At 59.4% G+C, this 16,594-nt stretch overlaps 1 protein-coding gene across 2 annotated transcripts; it reads left to right on the forward strand.

Annotated features, from left to right (window-relative positions):
* The first annotated feature begins 525 nt into the window (after positions 1 to 525).
* CLPTM1L (CLPTM1 like) lies at positions 526 to 13,475 on the forward strand. 2 transcript variants are annotated; one of them, XM_082837514.1, is made up of 17 exons: positions 526 to 909; positions 1,297 to 1,397; positions 2,373 to 2,562; positions 4,044 to 4,192; positions 5,276 to 5,354; positions 5,641 to 5,758; positions 5,968 to 6,062; positions 6,585 to 6,669; positions 7,573 to 7,676; positions 8,589 to 8,654; positions 9,604 to 9,654; positions 10,405 to 10,487; positions 10,947 to 10,981; positions 11,467 to 11,522; positions 11,603 to 11,647; positions 12,366 to 12,481; positions 12,983 to 13,475. In XM_082837514.1, exons 1-17 carry the CDS (start codon positions 748 to 750, stop codon positions 13,065 to 13,067), a joined length of 1,620 nt encoding a protein of 539 aa, XP_082693640.1. In that variant the 5' UTR covers positions 526 to 747; the 3' UTR covers positions 13,068 to 13,475. The 2 variants fall into 2 exon arrangements, with proteins under 2 accessions (XP_082693640.1, XP_082693641.1); XM_082837515.1 differs by having other exon boundaries at positions 4,047 to 4,192.
* The last annotated feature ends 3,119 nt before the right edge of the window (positions 13,476 to 16,594 follow it).

A 16,594-nucleotide genomic window follows, 5' to 3' on the forward strand; every position in this document is an offset into this window, starting at 1 on the left:
TTAGAAATGCTGTGTTTTTCTTCAAAGGCGCCCCTCTGGGGGTTCATATTTAAAGACGACGGAAATCAACACGAAAGGGTCGCTGACTTTAGTGAGTCTATTTCTTTTCTCTTCCATTTTTCACACTGACATAACGCCAGACTCAGAAAGGCTGAGAACAGCGCACACCCCCGCCGCGTCTCCAGCCCGGCTCCTCCGCGTTCACACGCCGTCCCGCCGTTTGGCCCGGGTGCGAGGGTCCCTCCCGCTTCTCCGGTGGGGTCGGCGTTGGAGAGCCCTGCGCCCCGGCCCTCCCGACGCCCCCGCCCCATAGGTGCCCTGGGACCCGCCGAATTGCCAGCGCCCGGACCCCGCGGGGTACGCCGGGAGGACGGCGCAGGCGGGTGACGATAGCGTCGCGCCACTCACGCAGGCGTGCGCGCGGGCGCGGCGGCAGCGGGACTACGTTTCCCAGGGGGCCGCGCGGCGCGCCCACTTCCGGCGGGCGGCGCGGGCCCGGAAGCGGCGCACCGGCGAATCCCGCAGCGACAGGTCGGCGGCGGCGGCGGAGGCGGCGGCGGGAGCATGCGGGGCGGCTGGCGGCCCGCGGCGCGCAGCGCGTTCTCTCCCCGGCGGTGGCGGCGGCGCGCAGCGGCTCTCGCGTGAGCGGCGGCGGCCGGAGCGGCCGGCAGGGCGCCGGAAGGGCGGGCGGCGGGGCCCGCGGCTGCGAGGCGGGCCGGGCCGGGCGGCGGCGGCGGCGGCGGCGCCATGTGGAGCGGCCGCAGCTCCTTCACCAGCCTGGTCGTGGGCGTGTTCGTGGTGTACGTGGTGCACACCTGCTGGGTCATGTATGGCATTGTCTACACCCGCCCGTGCGCCGGCGACGGCAACTGCATCCAGCCCTACCTGGCGCGGAGGCCCAAGCTGCAGGTGAGCGCCGGCCTTCGCACCTGACCTCTGATCTCGGGCTGGGCGGGGCCGGGCCCTTCGCACCTGAACCTGACCGGGTCTGGGCTGAGTCCTCTCCTCCCCGCCCCCGAATCCTAAAGCTCCTGACCCCACACGCTGGCCCCCGTGCCCCTCTTCACCCCATCACATGGCGTCCAGAGTCCCTGTACCCCTGCCCCGTTCATCAGGCAGCCACACACTTTAGCAGGTTGTTCCTTTGCAGCAGGCGCGGCCCGGAACGTCCTGTCACCGGGCGGAGTGGTGTCCCTTGCGGAGTTAAGATGCACCTTTCCCTGTGTGGCTGGTCAGGTCTCTGTGTGCTTTCTGCCAGGGGCCTTGCCCAGCTGACTTTCTTGACGTCCTTTCCAGCTCAGCGTGTACACCGCCACACGGTCCAACCTGGGTGCCGAGAACAACGTGGACCTGGTCTTGAACGTGGAGGACTTTGACGTGGAGTCCAAATTTGAAAGGTATGGTTGTGGACAGGGTGACAGGCAGGCATCATTGACGTTGAGATTGTTGAGTCAGCGTTCTGCACGTGAGGAGGGTACCACGGAGAAGCAGCGTCACCAGCCGTCTCGTGCACGGTAGAACGTTTTCATTGCAGGTGTGTGTGATACGCGCACAAGCAAACTTTTTTACTTGAAAGTAGCAGACGCCGAGTTTGTCCTTTAGGAAGTAGCTTACCCAGCGTCTGACAGCTGTGGGTTACGGTGCGGCCCTGGGGAGCTTCCAGAGGAGTGGGGATTATGGTGGGGACTACGTGGGGAACAGAGCTTACACACGCAGTTTCCCACAGAAAACAACTTGTGTTTTCCTGGCAGAAGTGGTTCAGTTATGTCATCTAGAAGGGAAAAGGGAAGGGGACGGAGGGAAAAATTTAGCAGAAAATCATAATTAAGTGAAATGTAACTTTGCAACAGAGCAAGCAATATAAACGTTGACGTCTGTAGAGTGACTTTTAGAAGCTGTATTTAAGCTATGGTTCTAGTTTCTTAAATTCCAGCAAGTTTAATTTTAAAGATCATGTGTTTGTCACAAGTTCTTCTCTTCCCTCTTGGTTGTCTGGGAGGCGTCAGAGTGAGCACCGGGGTGCGTGGTGTCTTGCAGGATACACATCCTCTAGCCGCTACGGGGGCGGGGCAGGGGGCGGGGCACACACGTTTGGTGTTGGCCCCCTTAGCCTGTGACCTCAGCGCCCGGAATGCAGGCCTTTCAGCTTTTGGGCAGCTGCCGTGCTTGCAGGGTGTGTTCCATAAATGTGCGCACTCAGGACTTAAGTAACATCCAGGTAGCTGGGTTTCGTTTTTAGTATTTCTCAGCTAAAATCAGTTGGTTCTGGTTTGAAACAACATTTTTTATAGAAATGTTTGCATAGTCTCCACTCTGTGTGCACACACAACGTAATGCGTACGTGATTGAAATCATCATTTGTTTTGTTGCAGGACAGTCAATGTTTCTGTTCCAAAGAAAACCAGGAACAACGGGACGCTGTATGCCTACATCTTCGTCCATCACGCCGGCGTCCTGCCCTGGCACGACGGGAAGCAGGTGCACCTGGTGAGCCCGCTCACCACCTACATGGTACCCAAACCGGAAGAGGTGAACCTGCTCACTGGGGAATCTGCCACGCAGGTGAGCGGTGCCGGCTGAAGGAAACCTGCTGACCCCCTTGTAGTTCACACACACGTGTCTGCACGTACGGTTTGCATCTGGCGCTGGACTGACTGCTGGGAAGTGAAGCGATCAGATGTTACTGGCACATACATTTTCAGCTCAGTAACTTCTCATGGGTTTGCAGATAAATTTATGTCAAATTAGTGACGTGCAGTTTAAGTAGTTCAGTGATTTTTGTTTTTTATTTTTTCTGGCTGTGCCGTGTGGCATGTGGGATCTTAGTTCCCCAACCAGGGGTCGAACCCGTGCCCCTTGTAGTGCAAGCATGGAGTCTTAACCACTGGATCGCCAGGGAAGCCTGTTCAGTGACTTTCTTTACCCAGATGCCTTCTCAGGCCACAGGACCTCTCAGCCCCCAGAGAGCATGTGTGCACCCCAATGGGTCCAGGGCAGCCCCTTCTGCAGAGCTCAGCTGCAGTCAGAACTTAGAGTTGGGAGACACTGCACTGTGTGCAGGACAGGACAACGCTTGAATATTTATTCTAAGGATATAACTCAAAATTATGAAAAAGGTGTGTGTGCAAATTGTATCTTGTACACCCATAGAAAGCTGTACGTACAGGGAAAGGCTGGAGATCACATACGCGGTCATTACCGCAGTGGAGGGTGGGACAGAGCGATCCTGGTATTTGGGTCTGCGTTGAATGCAAGGGAAGTCATCCACGCCAGGGGCGGCAGCTTTCCAGGATGTGTCTGCAGCTGTCTCGTGTGTGTCCTTGGAAAGACCCCTCAGTTCTGTTTCCCTGGGGACCGCACAACACTGCCTCATGGGCCTTTCTGGGGTGCCAGGCGGTGGTGTGAGGGTGGAAGGAGTCTGAATAAACGTTATGCTGAATGAACGTTAGCTATCGCTAACGTTTTTAGTGTAACTGTTAGTGCTAAATTGTAGCTTTAGGGAGGAGATAAATATTAATAGAACGACACGGTTCACAGAGCTTCTCAGTTAGATCTGAAGTCAAGATTTCCTTGGCGGGCAGAGTTTGTTTCTGAGTTCAGTAGCTTTAGGCTTGTTCCCTAGACACGGACATGCCCCTTTCCAGACAGCGGGGTGGAGCTGGTTTAGAAGCGGCTCCCTTCAGCCTCCTTGCAGAGGGCGGGGCTCTCAGCTCCAGCACCTCCTGCAAATGTGCCGGAGCCTCGTCCTTCTCGGAATCCCTGCTCCGGACAAGGGCCCGAAACAGGAGGCAGTGAGATCCAGGACCCCGTGGTGCGAAACAGCACACCCTTGTCTTCTGTTGCGAGAAGGAAGCGCGGGAATGAGAGTCGGGGAGCTGGCAGCCGTGGGTCCTCCCATATGCTCCGCTGGCCCTTCTTACGGTTGTGCTCTCGGCTCGTGGGCTGTTCCCAGGTGACAGTGCCAGCACCCTGCTGCCTCAGCCCCCCCGGGCCCCTCCCACTCCAGCCTTGGTCTTTTCCTCTAAGTCAGTCCTTACGTGTAGCAGCAGATCGAGGCTGAGAAGAGGCCAGCGAGTGCCCTGGACGAACCCGTGTCTCACTGGAGACCAAGGCTGACCCTGAACGTGATGGTGGATGACTTCGTCTTTGACGGGGCCTCCCTGCCCGCCGATGTGCATCGGTACATGAAGATGTAAGTGCTGCTGGTCTGGCCGCTGAGCTGAGGCCCGGACGGTGGGAAGGCCACCGTAGTTCACATTCACCTGCCCAGCTTTGCGCATCGCTCATTCACTCCCTGAGCGGACAGCAAAGGGGTGACCTGGTGGGTGGGGGGTGGAGGGATCGAGGCTGGCCAGAATCCTAAAGCAGATGGGCCGTGCCCACATTCCTGAGCCCTCTCTGTGACGAGGGGCCTGGGGTGCTTCCTGGAGCGCCCCAGCCTGTCCCTGCTCCCCAGAGGTCTTGCTGATCACGGCTGCCACCAGGATATGGAGGGGAAACGATGACACGGCAGGCAGTCATCTTGCCCTTTGCTCTTGGCAGAAGCTGGAAGGGAAAGTGGAGAGCCTTGATGAGACCCTATTCCTCTGCACCGTGCACGGGAGGTTTTGTCCTGTCTGCGTCCTGTTAGCTCTGACTCGATTACCTTTGCTTAAAATTGATTGTTAGGTTGTTCTGTTCCCATCACTTGCTATCGTAAGCAAGACTGTTAAAATTGACTGACTTAGATTATCCCGTGTCTCTACACTTCAGGGAGCCCCCCTGTGAGATCACAGCCTGTCACTGGGTCGTCACATAGCACCTAGAAATGGCTCTGCTCAGGATTGTTTCCTTCTTCAGTTTCCAGTGGGTCCTGTGGTGGTGTCATGAGGTTTTCCCTTTTGTAAAACTAAAATCTAATTTCTGAACACATGATCCATTCACACGGTTGAGTGTGAAAGGCACAGAAGGATCATGGGGTGAAAGCCAGGCGTGGAGGGTCGATGGGTATTGTCTTCTCACCACGTGGCGGGCTGCCCTGTGTCAACGCACACGCGGCCCCTTGCTTCCCCTCGCGTCCTGAGTGGTGTCCCACTGTGCGCATGGTCCCCACGTCCTCCTGGTGGCAGCTCTGCAGGGGAAGAACGTAGTTCGTGGCGCCCCTGCTGCCCTGGGGAGGCGTGTCCTGGGACTCTTGTGACCAGAAGCCACTGAAGATGCAGGGGGGTGAGCTCTGTGAGGTCACCCTGGGGGCCCGGGAGCTCGCTGCGGCCTTGAAACGGCTCCAATCCCCCAGGATCCGGCTGGGGAAGACGGTGCACTACCTGCCCATCCTGTTCATCGATCAGCTCAGCAGCCGGGTCAAGGACCTCACGGTGAGTAGCCAGGGCTCCCTCGGGCCTGTGCGCGGCTCGGCCGCTCGGGCGGGCCCCCAGCTCCTGCCCAGGAGGCGCCAGCGCCCGGGGCTGTGGTCACGAGAGACGCGCAGGACCCGGGTGGTGGGCGGGAGGTCAGGGTGCCAGGGCTTCCTGGGGGAGGCGCCCTGCCGGGGCCGCGAAGACAGCTGGGGCCCCACAGGAGGAGAGGGCAGGGGAGACGCGGCCTTGGGTCCGGGCGGAGCGGCGTGCGTGGGGCTGGGCTCTGACAGCGCGCTCCCCGCAGGTCATCAACCGCTCCACCACCGAGCTGCCCCTCACCGTGTCCTACGACAAGATCTCACTGGGGCGGCTGCGCTTCTGGATCCACATGCAGGACGCCGTGTTCTCACTGCAGCAGTTCGGTGAGGCCGCTGGGCGGGTGCCCCGGGTTCAGGGGTCAGCCCAGCCCGGGAGCCCCGGAGCCCGGCTTCCGCTCCGCCTGTGCGATCGTCCCCCTTGAAAGGGCACGTGTGGCCCGCGGAGCTCTTCCTGCTGATGAGGGGTAGCCCGGCCAGGGCTCTGGTGTGGGGTTGGCGTCGTCCGTCTCATGCAGGGTCTCGGTCCTTTGCAGGGTTTTCAGAGAAGGACGCTGACGAAGTGAAAGGGATTTTCGTCGACACCAACTTGTATTTCTTAGCGCTGACCTTCTTTGTGGCCGCGTTCCACGTGAGTGGTCCCGGGCCCTCAGTGGGGCCTGCCCCCCACCCCGCTCGGGAGAGGGTCTGCACCTCGGGCGCTGACCAGCTGAAGGACCTGGGGCTTCGTCTGCTGCTTTTGGAAGCTGTTTTGAAAACAAATCCAAAACCAGTGAGATCAACGAATGACTTTGTAAAACAGCTTTTGGAAGCTGTTTTGAAAACAAATCCAAAACCAGTGAGATCAACGAATGACTTTGCTCGTGGGAGGTATGGTGTGGCAGTTCAGGGAGTGACGGATCAGCCCTGCCGGCAGAATCCCCGTCAGACACCGCGGCTGGGGGCTCGGGGGCAGGGGCAGGGCTGAGGCCGCGAGGCAGTGGCGCCAAGCCACAGCCGGTCCCCAGGGCCTGGGAACTGGCCGCCAGTGAAGCCGAATCTTCCAGAGCTGTGCTGGGAGACACGGGTGTTACTGAACAGCCAGCATCTCAGGTCGGGCCCGGGCTTGTCTACACAGCTTGAGGGGCTCATCGCTGTCCCGTTTTCTTTCCAGCTGCTTTTTGATTTCCTAGCGTTTAAAAATGACATCAGTTTCTGGAAGAAAAAGAAGAGCATGACCGGAATGTCCACCAAAGCAGGTAGGTGCTCTGAGAACTGCCCCCGCCCTCAGGGCCTGTCCCGCCGCCGCTGATGCAGGCAGGGGATAAAGCTCGTCTGGAAACCTACAGTTTGCGATCGCCCGTGGCTCTCGTTCGGGAGGGGCTTTTAGATCCCCTGTGGCGGCAGCCCGGGAGGGTGCTATGTCCGCTGTCGTGGTGAGCGCCACGGAAGCCTGGGAGCACGGAGGGCAGGCGACACGGGTGCCGGTGCTCAGCGCCCGTCTGTGTCGGTTCACAGTCTCGCTTGTCTCCCGAGCTGGGTCTCCAGCAAGAGACGGTTCTTTTCCTCCTGCGGAAGTGACACCCGAGTGGGTGCTCTGAGATGCTGGGTGGCCCCCGAGTCCAGAGTCCGTGTCTCGGGGTCTTCTGTCATGACCTCTGGCTTCCTTGGGGGGGAGGGTCCCCCGCTGAGCCCTCCTGCGCCCTCCCCTGGCCTTTTCAGCCTGTGGCACGAGCGGGGCTTGTGGGTCCCGGGGCCTGAGCTCCCGGCGGGGAGCTCCCTACTGGGAGTGTCCCCACGGCTGCGGCATCTCCTAAAGCACAACCTGAAAGGACAAAGTGCAGCTTTTAAAGAACAGACGCAGGCTCCGCAGGGCCCGTGTGAAGGCAGGAGAGCCTGGGATTAGAGTGCAGGATCCCCGTCAGGAACCAGTGTTCTTAGCACGCCTCCTGTGCCTTTTGTGTCTGTAAGTGTAACTTACACACGTTCATCTGCTGCGGTTGCCTTCTGCTGGGGCCGTAGCCTTTTGTAATCGTTTTGCATTTCCCGTCGCCGCCTGTGGTCCGCGGTTTCTTTGTAGTGGACAAAGGGGCAGAAGCAGTCAGGGTGCTGGTGTGCGGGGGGCCGCTCCCCGGGCCTCAGCACAGCCCGCTTCTCCCCAGTGCTCTGGCGCTGCTTCAGCACCGTGGTCATCTTCCTGTTCCTGCTGGACGAGCGGACGAGCCTGCTGGTGCTGGTTCCTGCGGGCATCGGGGCTGCCATTGAGGTGAGCTGCCCTCCGGGCCGCCGGGCTGAGCGCCGTGTCTGTGGTTCCGGGGCCCAAGCGCTCGGCGCAGTCGGGACCCGCGTCACTGCCGAAGAAGTGGCTGCCGGCGCGGCAGCAGGGCGAGGGCGCGGCTGCCACGGCTCCTCGGGCACAGCTGCCGATGCCTCCACGTTCCTCGTGGCCCGGAAGCTTCAGCTTGGCCCGTCCGTCCACGGGACGTGCTAACACGGTGGCTGAAGCCCGTGCAGCTCTCGCTGCGCTGGACGCCGTGTGGAGCAGAACGTGTGATGCAGGGGCGGTGGGGGGGGCGGCAGGCCCCTGGCGCCACCCTGACCGGGACCCTCAGCTGTGGTCGTATTCCAGCGCCCCTGCCAGTGGGCACTGGCTCACACGGCTGTCGGGTTGGGGGCGGCGCTGGCACCGCCCATCAAGGAAGTGCTGGCGGGACCCCCTGTGGGCACTAGTCACCGTGCAGAACCGACTTCACGGCCGTGGTGCAGGTCTCACTTTAGGGAGGGTCCTGGAGAGACCCGGCCACAGCAGGGCGTGGGGCTTGGGGTGCCCCGGGGAGCAGAAAGAAGGTGCCAGGGCGAATCTGGGGACAGGCGGAGTGGGGCGTCAGTGCAGATGGGCTGGGCGGGGGGACGGCCCGACCAGCGCCACCTCAGTGGCCCCGGGGAGGGGGCCGGGTCCATGTGGGCGCACAGGCTGGGTGGGTGTGGGCTGGAGACCGGGGGCCGTCCCGGGGCGTCCCCGCCGGCAAGGTGAGGAACAGCGGGTAGCTGAAGGGTCGGGCTGGGCTGGGGCGTGGGGGCCCGAGCGGCCGGTGCCCTGGTCAGTCACCGTCCGAGGAGTGGGTCCTGGCTTCTCCCTGGTCCTGGAGCCTGAAGTGTGGACTTTTCAACTTCTCAGCTGTGGAAAGTGAAAAAGGCCTTGAAGGTGACTGTCATCTGGAGAGGCCTGAGGCCCGCATTTCAGGTAGGGACCCAGCTGCACCCTCTCGGGGATGTGTCACCTCCTGCGGCTTCTCCCAGCCCACCACCTTTGGGTTTCGGCCGGTCTGCTCGTGCAGGCTGACTGCTGATGCACTTCCTAGCTGCGTCCTGGTGAGATGCAGGTCACCGTGAGGGCCGGTGATCGTCACGTGCTCACGTTGCTGACCTTCCGACCCCAGGGGCAGCTAGTCACCTGCAGACCGGCAGGGAGATGCAGGGGCGTCTCGGGGCGAGTGGGCGGGTCACCGCCCCTCTCTGGGGCTCTCTGATGCGCCCGGGGTCCCCAGGCGTGGGCCCAGCACGCTGAGCATCACGTACACCTCCGTGACCGGACAGGACGTGGTCGGCCAGGCTCTGGGGTGGCCCTCCCCACTCCTGCGGGGGGCGATGCCTCCACATGACAGCACAGTTCCTGGCCTCCCTGACAGCTGCCCTCTGCTGTGCACTTCCCTGGGCAGATTCGGGCGGGGGCCTGGGCGTCACTGTGAGGTTTACGGGCGGGCAGCTCACTCTGCTTTCTGTGACAGGCCGTGGGGTTTACGGCACTCCAGGTTTCCAGGTCAGGGGCAGGGCACTCGGAGACGGGATGCGGCTTCTCTTGATCTGAGTCAGCCCAGTGAATCCGCTTTGCTTTAAGAGATGCAGTGTCTTCACTGCAAAACTCAACGGAACTAGGAACAGGAAGCAGCGCGAGGAGCGCCGCACGGGCTCACGGGCCTGCTTCCGCCTCGCGTCCCACACGGTGTGGCTCGCGGGTTGGGGCCATCGGGTCCTCTGCACCCCCGGCTCTGAAGCGGGGGCGCTGCCACGCCTGGGCCGAGGGTTCGTGCCTCTCAGCCTGCCGCCCTGTCCCTCCTTGCGTGGCGGCCCAGCTGAGCGCAGACGCCTGCCTGGGCCGCGGTTTAACGCGGCTGCACTGAATTTCCTTGCAGTTCGGCACTTACAGTGAATCTGAAAGGCAGACGGAGGAGTATGACACTCAGGTGAGCGGCGACCTGGGGCATGCATGCCTGCCTGGAGCCAAGACCCCCCGGGAGCCTGCCTGCCTGCCTGGGGTTCCTGACCCGGGAGGGAGGCCGGGGGCTCCTCTCTTTCCCAGCCCCTGCGGGCGCCCGTGCTGAGTCCTGTACCACCGGGAGATATCTTATTCCCGGTGGTCAGCTGTGGGGCTGCGAGCTGCGCCTCTGTCCCTGAGACGTGGTGACCCCACAGGCTCTGCGTCCTAGGCCATCGGACTCCCCCTGCCGAGGGGAACTGTGGTTTTCAGTTTGATGTAATACACGTTTCCCGAGCAGGGATGATTTTATTTTCTGGTTTAGTGGGCATCAGCTGCATCCCAGTTTTTATTGGGTTTTTGATAAAGTTCAAATCGGAATTAAGGGTGATACACCGCGTTAGTTGGAAGGCAGCCCTAAACTCAGAAACTCAGAGTTCTGGGAGCATCTCCTCAGAGTTCTTTCCAGGACGTGGCGTCATTTCTCTGCCCTGGGTCGGTCTGTCAGCTTGGCTGTGTTTCACGGGCCGGTATTGCTGCTGTTGCCTCTGCTGTGCGGCCTTCATGGTGGGCGTTCTGTGGGGTTTGCACAAATGCCCACTGACTCATCCTCCACACAGGCTAGCTTCGCTGCCCTAAACGTTCTGGGTGTTTTCCCCGTTCTGTTTGTGAGTTCCGTCAAGAAAGTTTCCGCAGCTTTGATGGCGGACTCCCACGGGACGTTTTCTGTTCCCCGTAGGCCATGAAATACTTGTCGTACCTCCTTTACCCTCTCTGCATCGGGGGCGCCGTCTATTCTCTGCTGAACGTCAGATATAAGAGGTAGGACGTCACCTTTGCTACTCTTCAGCTGGGGCCCAGGGTCACTGACTGGGCCAGCAGTGGGGCCGGCACTGGGACGCCCCTCGGCCGCAGGCCTGGGCCTGCCCGCCGCTGCTGGCTCTGCGTGGCCCTCTCTGGTCCTTGCGGGGTCGGGAATGCTCACGGGCGCAGGCCTCGGGCTTGAACACACTGCCCGGGGCCACAGGGGCCGAGGCGCCCACGGGCGTCCGTGGTTTCCCGTCTCACTGGAAGTCGTGAAGGAAAGTTGGTAGGTGCCAAGTCTCTGCCCTCACCTCGGTGAGGGCTCCTGGGAAGCCGCTCCCCGTGCAGGTCGCCCCTGGCCAGCCCGCGGGGTCCCAGGACTGGAGAGCAGAGCGTGAGGGCGTGTGCGGGGCTCGGCGGTTAGCAGACTAGCACCGGGGCCTGCGGCCTCCGCCATCACCCGCTCCTCCCTTCCAGCTGGTACTCCTGGTTGGTCAGCAGCTTCGTCAATGGTGAGTCCTGGGTCTCCCGTCTCAGAGACAGCGTTTACAGCGGGTCGCTTTGTCCCGCCGCTGCGTGGCCCGGTGTGCCGAGAGGTCCCCGTCAGGCCCCGCCCTGGCCCGTGTTCTCTCTGGGCCCTGCGGGACTGGCCGTGGGCGGTGTGCTCTCCGTGGAATGGTTGGGTGCGGGCAGTGAACCCGCTGTCTTAGGGCACGCTGGAGCCCCAGCCCCCAGCCCTGTGTCCTGGGAGGAGCGCCCGCCCACTAGGCTCGTCCTGGCCGCGCGGCCGCTCTGCAGGCGGACGGGGCCGGGCTCGCAGGCTGCCGCGTTCACCGGGTGTGGGCAGGGGCGCTGTCTCACAGCCCCGCGGGCGGGAGGCGGGTGGTTCACCGCAGTTCGGTGCTCTCGAGCGTGGGGGGTCAGGTGGTGCTGAAGCCCGGGGGGGGCGGCCGCAGGCCCGAGACGGCACGTCTCCACGCCGCGTTTGTCTCCTCAGGAGTCTATGCCTTTGGCTTCCTCTTCATGTTGCCCCAGCTCTTCGTGAACTACAAGGTAAGACGCGTCCCCGCGTCCCTGTGCCGCCCCCCGCGTCCCTGTGCCGCCGCTGACGTGCTCCGTCTCCCTGTCCCCAGATGAAGTCGGTGGCTCACCTGCCCTGGAAGGCCTTCACCTACAAGGTCAGTGCCTCGCCTGCACAGGGCCCTCGGGGACTTGCCGTCAGGCTGGGCCGTGCATCAGGAGGCCCCTCTGTGGAAGAGCGTCGGGGGCTCCTTTAAGACATAGGGTGCCCTGCAGTGACTCTGAAAGGCCAGCCTTCTCTGTCACAGCAGCACAAGGGGTTCTCCGAGTTAGAGCCGTGCTGCTTCTCGCCAACACGAATCAAAGAGCAGGCAGACGCCCTTGACCTGGTGGCCAGTGTCTGGGGTGCTGGGTCCGTGTCCACCCAGACGGCGCATCCAGTTTCCCGGGGCCGGGCTGGCCGAGGGCTGTCTTAGTGCATCATGGCCTGTCCCACACACACAGGTGGGGACCACACGGCCCTCCGTGCTGTTGGCTGTGAACTAGAGCGAGCGGCTTTGGGGTGGGGCAATGGTTAGAACATGCTTCTGCCTTCAGAACCGGTTGGCCGTTCTCGGGCAGGCCGGCACCGTGATAGCCAGGCTCCCAGGTGGTGCTCCTGGGTCCCGCGTGCGGAGAGCAGGTGGGACGCTGGGCCTTGGAGTCTGTGCAAGGGGGTACCCTGGGCGTCAGCCCCTCCCGCCCCCAGCTGGCTCCTGCTTCGTGGGGTGGCTCTGAGGTCACTGGGCGGCGCGAGTGCAGGGACGTGACCGTGTGCCTGGGTGGTCCGGGTGGGTGCTAGGGCCCTGTCCCACGGCCTCGCCCGCCCGCCTGCAGGCCTTCAACACCTTCATTGACGACGTGTTCGCTTTCATCATCACCATGCCCACCTCCCACCGGCTGGCCTGCTTCAGGGACGACGTGGTGTTTCTCGTGTACCTTTACCAGCGATGGTGAGTGCCGGCCTGAGGCGCTGCTGCCCCAGTGGACTCGCTCGGGCCGCAGACCCACTCCTGGTCCTGCGGGGAGAGATTTGTGGGTGGTGGGTGGTGCCTGGCGCCTGGGCGCCGGAGCGCTGCTTCTGTCTGATTTGATCGCCCCTCGAGCACACGGCTCTCCTGCAGTGTGAGGGTCGCTCGCAGCTGCTGTAGCGGTGCCCGGCGGAGGAGCTGCCTCGGCCCCTGTGCTGCGCAGTGGGGGCCCGGGGTCAGGTCCCCTGTGGACGCATCCCAGCCCTGCCTCTCCTTGGGCATCCCTGTCCTCGTCCTCTCATCGGCCTCGAGGGCAGAGCTCTGGCCTGACCATCACGAGAACACCGGGAGGGCACGGGGCAAACCCACACGCGCCTCTCCCGTGGTGAGCCGACCGTCCGGGTCTTGGCCATCGAGCGCCCAGGACACGCGCACGCGTCTGTGCAAACCAGCTGGCGTGACGCACGCGTGGTCTCGTTGCAGGCTTTATCCCGTGGATAAGAGCAGAGTGAACGAGTTCGGGGAGTCCTACGAGGGGAATCCCCAGCGGAAACCCCACGAAGACTGAGCCCGACCCTGGCTGCTCGCAGCCACGCAGAGGCTTTGGTGGAACTTCCTGACATCACGCTCCCTGCGTTGCCAAAACCCCGAATGTCCCTCACGTCCCCGGGTTCTGTCACGCTGTGTCCGACGGGAGCTGGCAGCACTGCCGCCGCTGCCTGCGTGGACGTCTGTCCGGTCACCATGGCTGCGGGAGCGTCCGGTGCTGGCGGGGGCTGCGCTGTCACTGCCCTGCCCCCACCCGGGGGAGTTCGTCTCGGGGTCTGTAAACAGTCCTTGAGGGGATATCAGACGCCTCTTTGAATCCATTCCGTGCAGACTCTGGGATCAAATGGCTTTTTTCCTTTTTGTTTAAAATTTGACTATTTTAAGGCTTAATGTATGTATGTTTCTATTTTAAAATAAATTTCTCTGGCTGTAACACTTTTTTTGATCTGGTATAACATGTAAGGTTTCAGATGCTGGCATTTAGACCCCATTCCCAGAAATGAACGTGTGATGTGGTTTTTCTCTGTGTTTGTTAAAAGGAGCAAATTTAAAGAATCTCTCAGGCCAGGACTGTTCTTAAAATGCCTGCATCTAGTATTGAAGCCGATGTCAGCGCACTCCTGAGGGGTCAGGTGGATGGGGTTTCGTTAGAGAAACGCCCTGGGTAGCGCAGAGGGAGAAGCAGGGCAGGGAGGCGTCTTCACTGACAGGACAGGGAAGGGCGAGATCTGGAGGGTGACGGGGTCGAGTCACGCTCAGTGAGGTTAGCTCCGGAGAGCCAGCCCTCACCGGGTGTGGGCACGTGAGCACACACAGGAGGCCTGTACGTATGTCAGCATCTCAGCCCCTGTGCCTGGCTCTGAATCCAGTCGTTCTCATCGATGGGATCATTCCTCAGCAATGTCTACACTGGCAGCCTGTGGCCTCCGGAAGTTCATCAAAGGGCCCGTCCCTAGGCAGAACATGGGGCCGAGGCGGCTGGGCACTGGCTGGTGTCTGGAGGCAGCTCTCAGGGTCAGGGCTGTGTGTCCTTCCCACGAGTCCTCACAAAGCCAGACCGAGAACTGCATGCAGAGGTCAGCGGGCAGCATGCATCCCCCGTGTTTTAGAAGAGAAGCTGCTGACTTAGAATTCTTTACCCACTGAAGGTATGTCTCAGGGTACATTTTAAAACGGGATTTACAGACATCCAAAAGCTGGGAGAATTCATCACAGCAAATCTGCTTGTGAGAAGTTACAGGGAGTCCTTCCATCAGGGATGAGGGCAGCAGGTACAAATCTGATCTGCACAAAGCAGGGGAAACCCTGGAAACAGCAACCACATGGGCAAGTGCAGACTTATTTAAACGATCTAAAAGAAACAAGCCACTTAAAGCCAAAATAATGTTTTGTGAGGTTCATGACATGGAGCAGTAAAATGTGTGACAGCACAAAGGCCCGCAGGGAGGTTCTCGCACTGGGTGTGAAGATGTGCTATGACTCCCGGTGGATGGAGATGGGTTAGAGACAAGTGGCCTCTGAAACAAAACAGCCCATAAGGAAGACAGAAACACTCAGCGCAGGAGAAGGCAGGGCAATGTGGAAAGGAGCGAGAACAGTTGGGACGAGTTGAAACCAGTAGCAAAACTGTACACTTAAACCCAGCTTGTTAATAATCGCATTAAATGTAAATGGTTTAGACACCCCAACTAAAAGGCAGAGATTACCAGACCAAATAAAAAAGCAGGACCCAAGAACACAGGTTAAAATCAAACACTGAGAGAAGATCCACCGTGTTAACATCAGGAAAAGTATATTTTAGAGAAATAATATTGCCAAGAAATAAAGTCTTTTCGTAAAAATAAAGGTATCATTTCATCAAAAGGACATAACAATCTTAAGTGTTTATGTACCCAATAACAGAGCTTGAAAGTATATTAAGCAAAAATGTTTAGAAATGCAAGGAGAAATAGTGGAGTCCACAGTCACAAGAGATTTCAGTGCCATCTCAGTAATTGATAGAACAAGTATTAGGAAATCTCTGTAAGAACAGAGGAGACTTGAACACTTTCACTCTATGTGACCTATTTACAGACACTCCACCCAACTTCAGAAGTGTATACATTCTTTTCAAGAGCATACAGAGGGCTTCCCTGGTGGCGCAGTGGTTGAGAGTCCGCCTGCCGATGCAGGGGACACGGGTTCATGCCCCGGTGTGGGAGGATCCCACAAGCCGCGGAGCAGCTGGGTCCATGAGCCATGGCCGCTGAGCCTGCGCGTCCGGAGCCTGTGCTCCGCAACGGGAGAGGCCACAGCAGTGAGAGGTCTGCGTACCGAAAAAAAAAAAAAAAAAAACAGAGCATTTACCAAGAAAGAATATTCTGGGCCATAAAACCAGCCTAAACAACATTTAAAATGCTTCAAGTCATACAAATTATGTTCCTTAGCCCCAGTAGAATTAAGTCAGAAATCAATAACAGAAAGATCTGGGAAAATCTCCAAATATTTGGAAATGAAATATCACCACTTTGAAATAAGCCATGAATCAAAGAAGAAACCAAAAGGGAAATAGGAAAGTATTTTGAAGTGAATGAAAATGAAAACACGAACATCCACGTCTGTGGTACTTGGTGGGGAGGCGGAGGCCCGGCTGAAGCCATGCATACGAGGGGTCAGGGCACTAAAAACCTATAGCGGGAAAAGGTGTCCACACCCTCAGCTTCCACCTTAGGAAACTAAGAGCAGATGAAACCCAAAGGAAGAAGGAGAACATAACATGTATCAGAGCAGGAATCAGTGACACAGGAGAAAGACAATACTGGGACTTCCCTGGCGGTCCAGTGGTTAAGGCTTCGCCTTCCAGTGCAGGGGGTGCGGGCTCGATCCCTGGTCAGGAAGCTGAGATCCCACACGCCTCAGGGCCAAACAATCAAAACATAAAACAGAAGCAATATTGTAACAAGTCCAATAAAGACTTTCAAAATGGTCCCCATCAAAAAAAATCTTTAGAAAAAGAATGCGGAATGTTAATGAACTCAAAATCTTGTTCTTTGAGAAGATCAATAAAATGAATAAAGCCTCCAGCCAGACTAATTAGGAGGAAACAGGGAAAACGCAGTCACAGCATCGGTTAGGAAGGAGGGGACATCACCAGATTCTACACGTTTAAAGGATAGTGAAGAACATCCGGGCAGCTTTGTGCCGATACAGCCAAAAACACGGACAAATGGACAAACCCCTGGAGAGACACAAACCACCCAAGCTCTCACAGGAAGAAACCTGAATAGCCCTGTCTCTTCTGAAAATTCAACTTGAAGTTAAACCTTTCCCACGAAGAACCTTAGAACGAGACGGCTTCTCGGTGCGTCCCCCTGACATTTAGGGAAGAAGTGGTACCCGTGCTGTGGTCTTCAGAAGACGGAGCAGGATGGGACGCTCCCCGACGCCCAGGCAGCATCACCGCACATCCAGGCCGGACAGGCCTCGCGGGAAGAGCGTTTCGGGACGTTTCACTCTGACCCCACCTCAGAGCCGCTCCCGCGGGGTCCTGGCCTTTTCTCCCTGAAC

This window comes from Leucopleurus acutus (assembly GCF_964270905.1).
Source record: "Leucopleurus acutus genome assembly, chromosome: 3".
NCBI classification, from domain to species: domain Eukaryota; kingdom Metazoa; phylum Chordata; class Mammalia; order Artiodactyla; family Delphinidae; genus Leucopleurus; species Leucopleurus acutus.

What these genes read in the sequence shown, in the direction of transcription:
- CLPTM1L (XM_082837514.1), top strand. Translation starts at nt 748, where the DNA reads ATGTGGAGCGGCCGCAGCTCCTTCACCAGCCTGGTCGTGGGCGTGTTC. An exon ending in GCCGGGTCAAGGACCTCACG is followed by an intron (nt 5,355 to 5,640) that starts GTGAGTAGCCAG and finishes CGCTCCCCGCAG; the next exon opens with GTCATCAACCGCTCCACCAC. An exon ending in AGCTCTTCGTGAACTACAAG is followed by an intron (nt 11,523 to 11,602) that starts GTAAGACGCGTC and finishes CCCTGTCCCCAG; the next exon opens with ATGAAGTCGGTGGCTCACCT.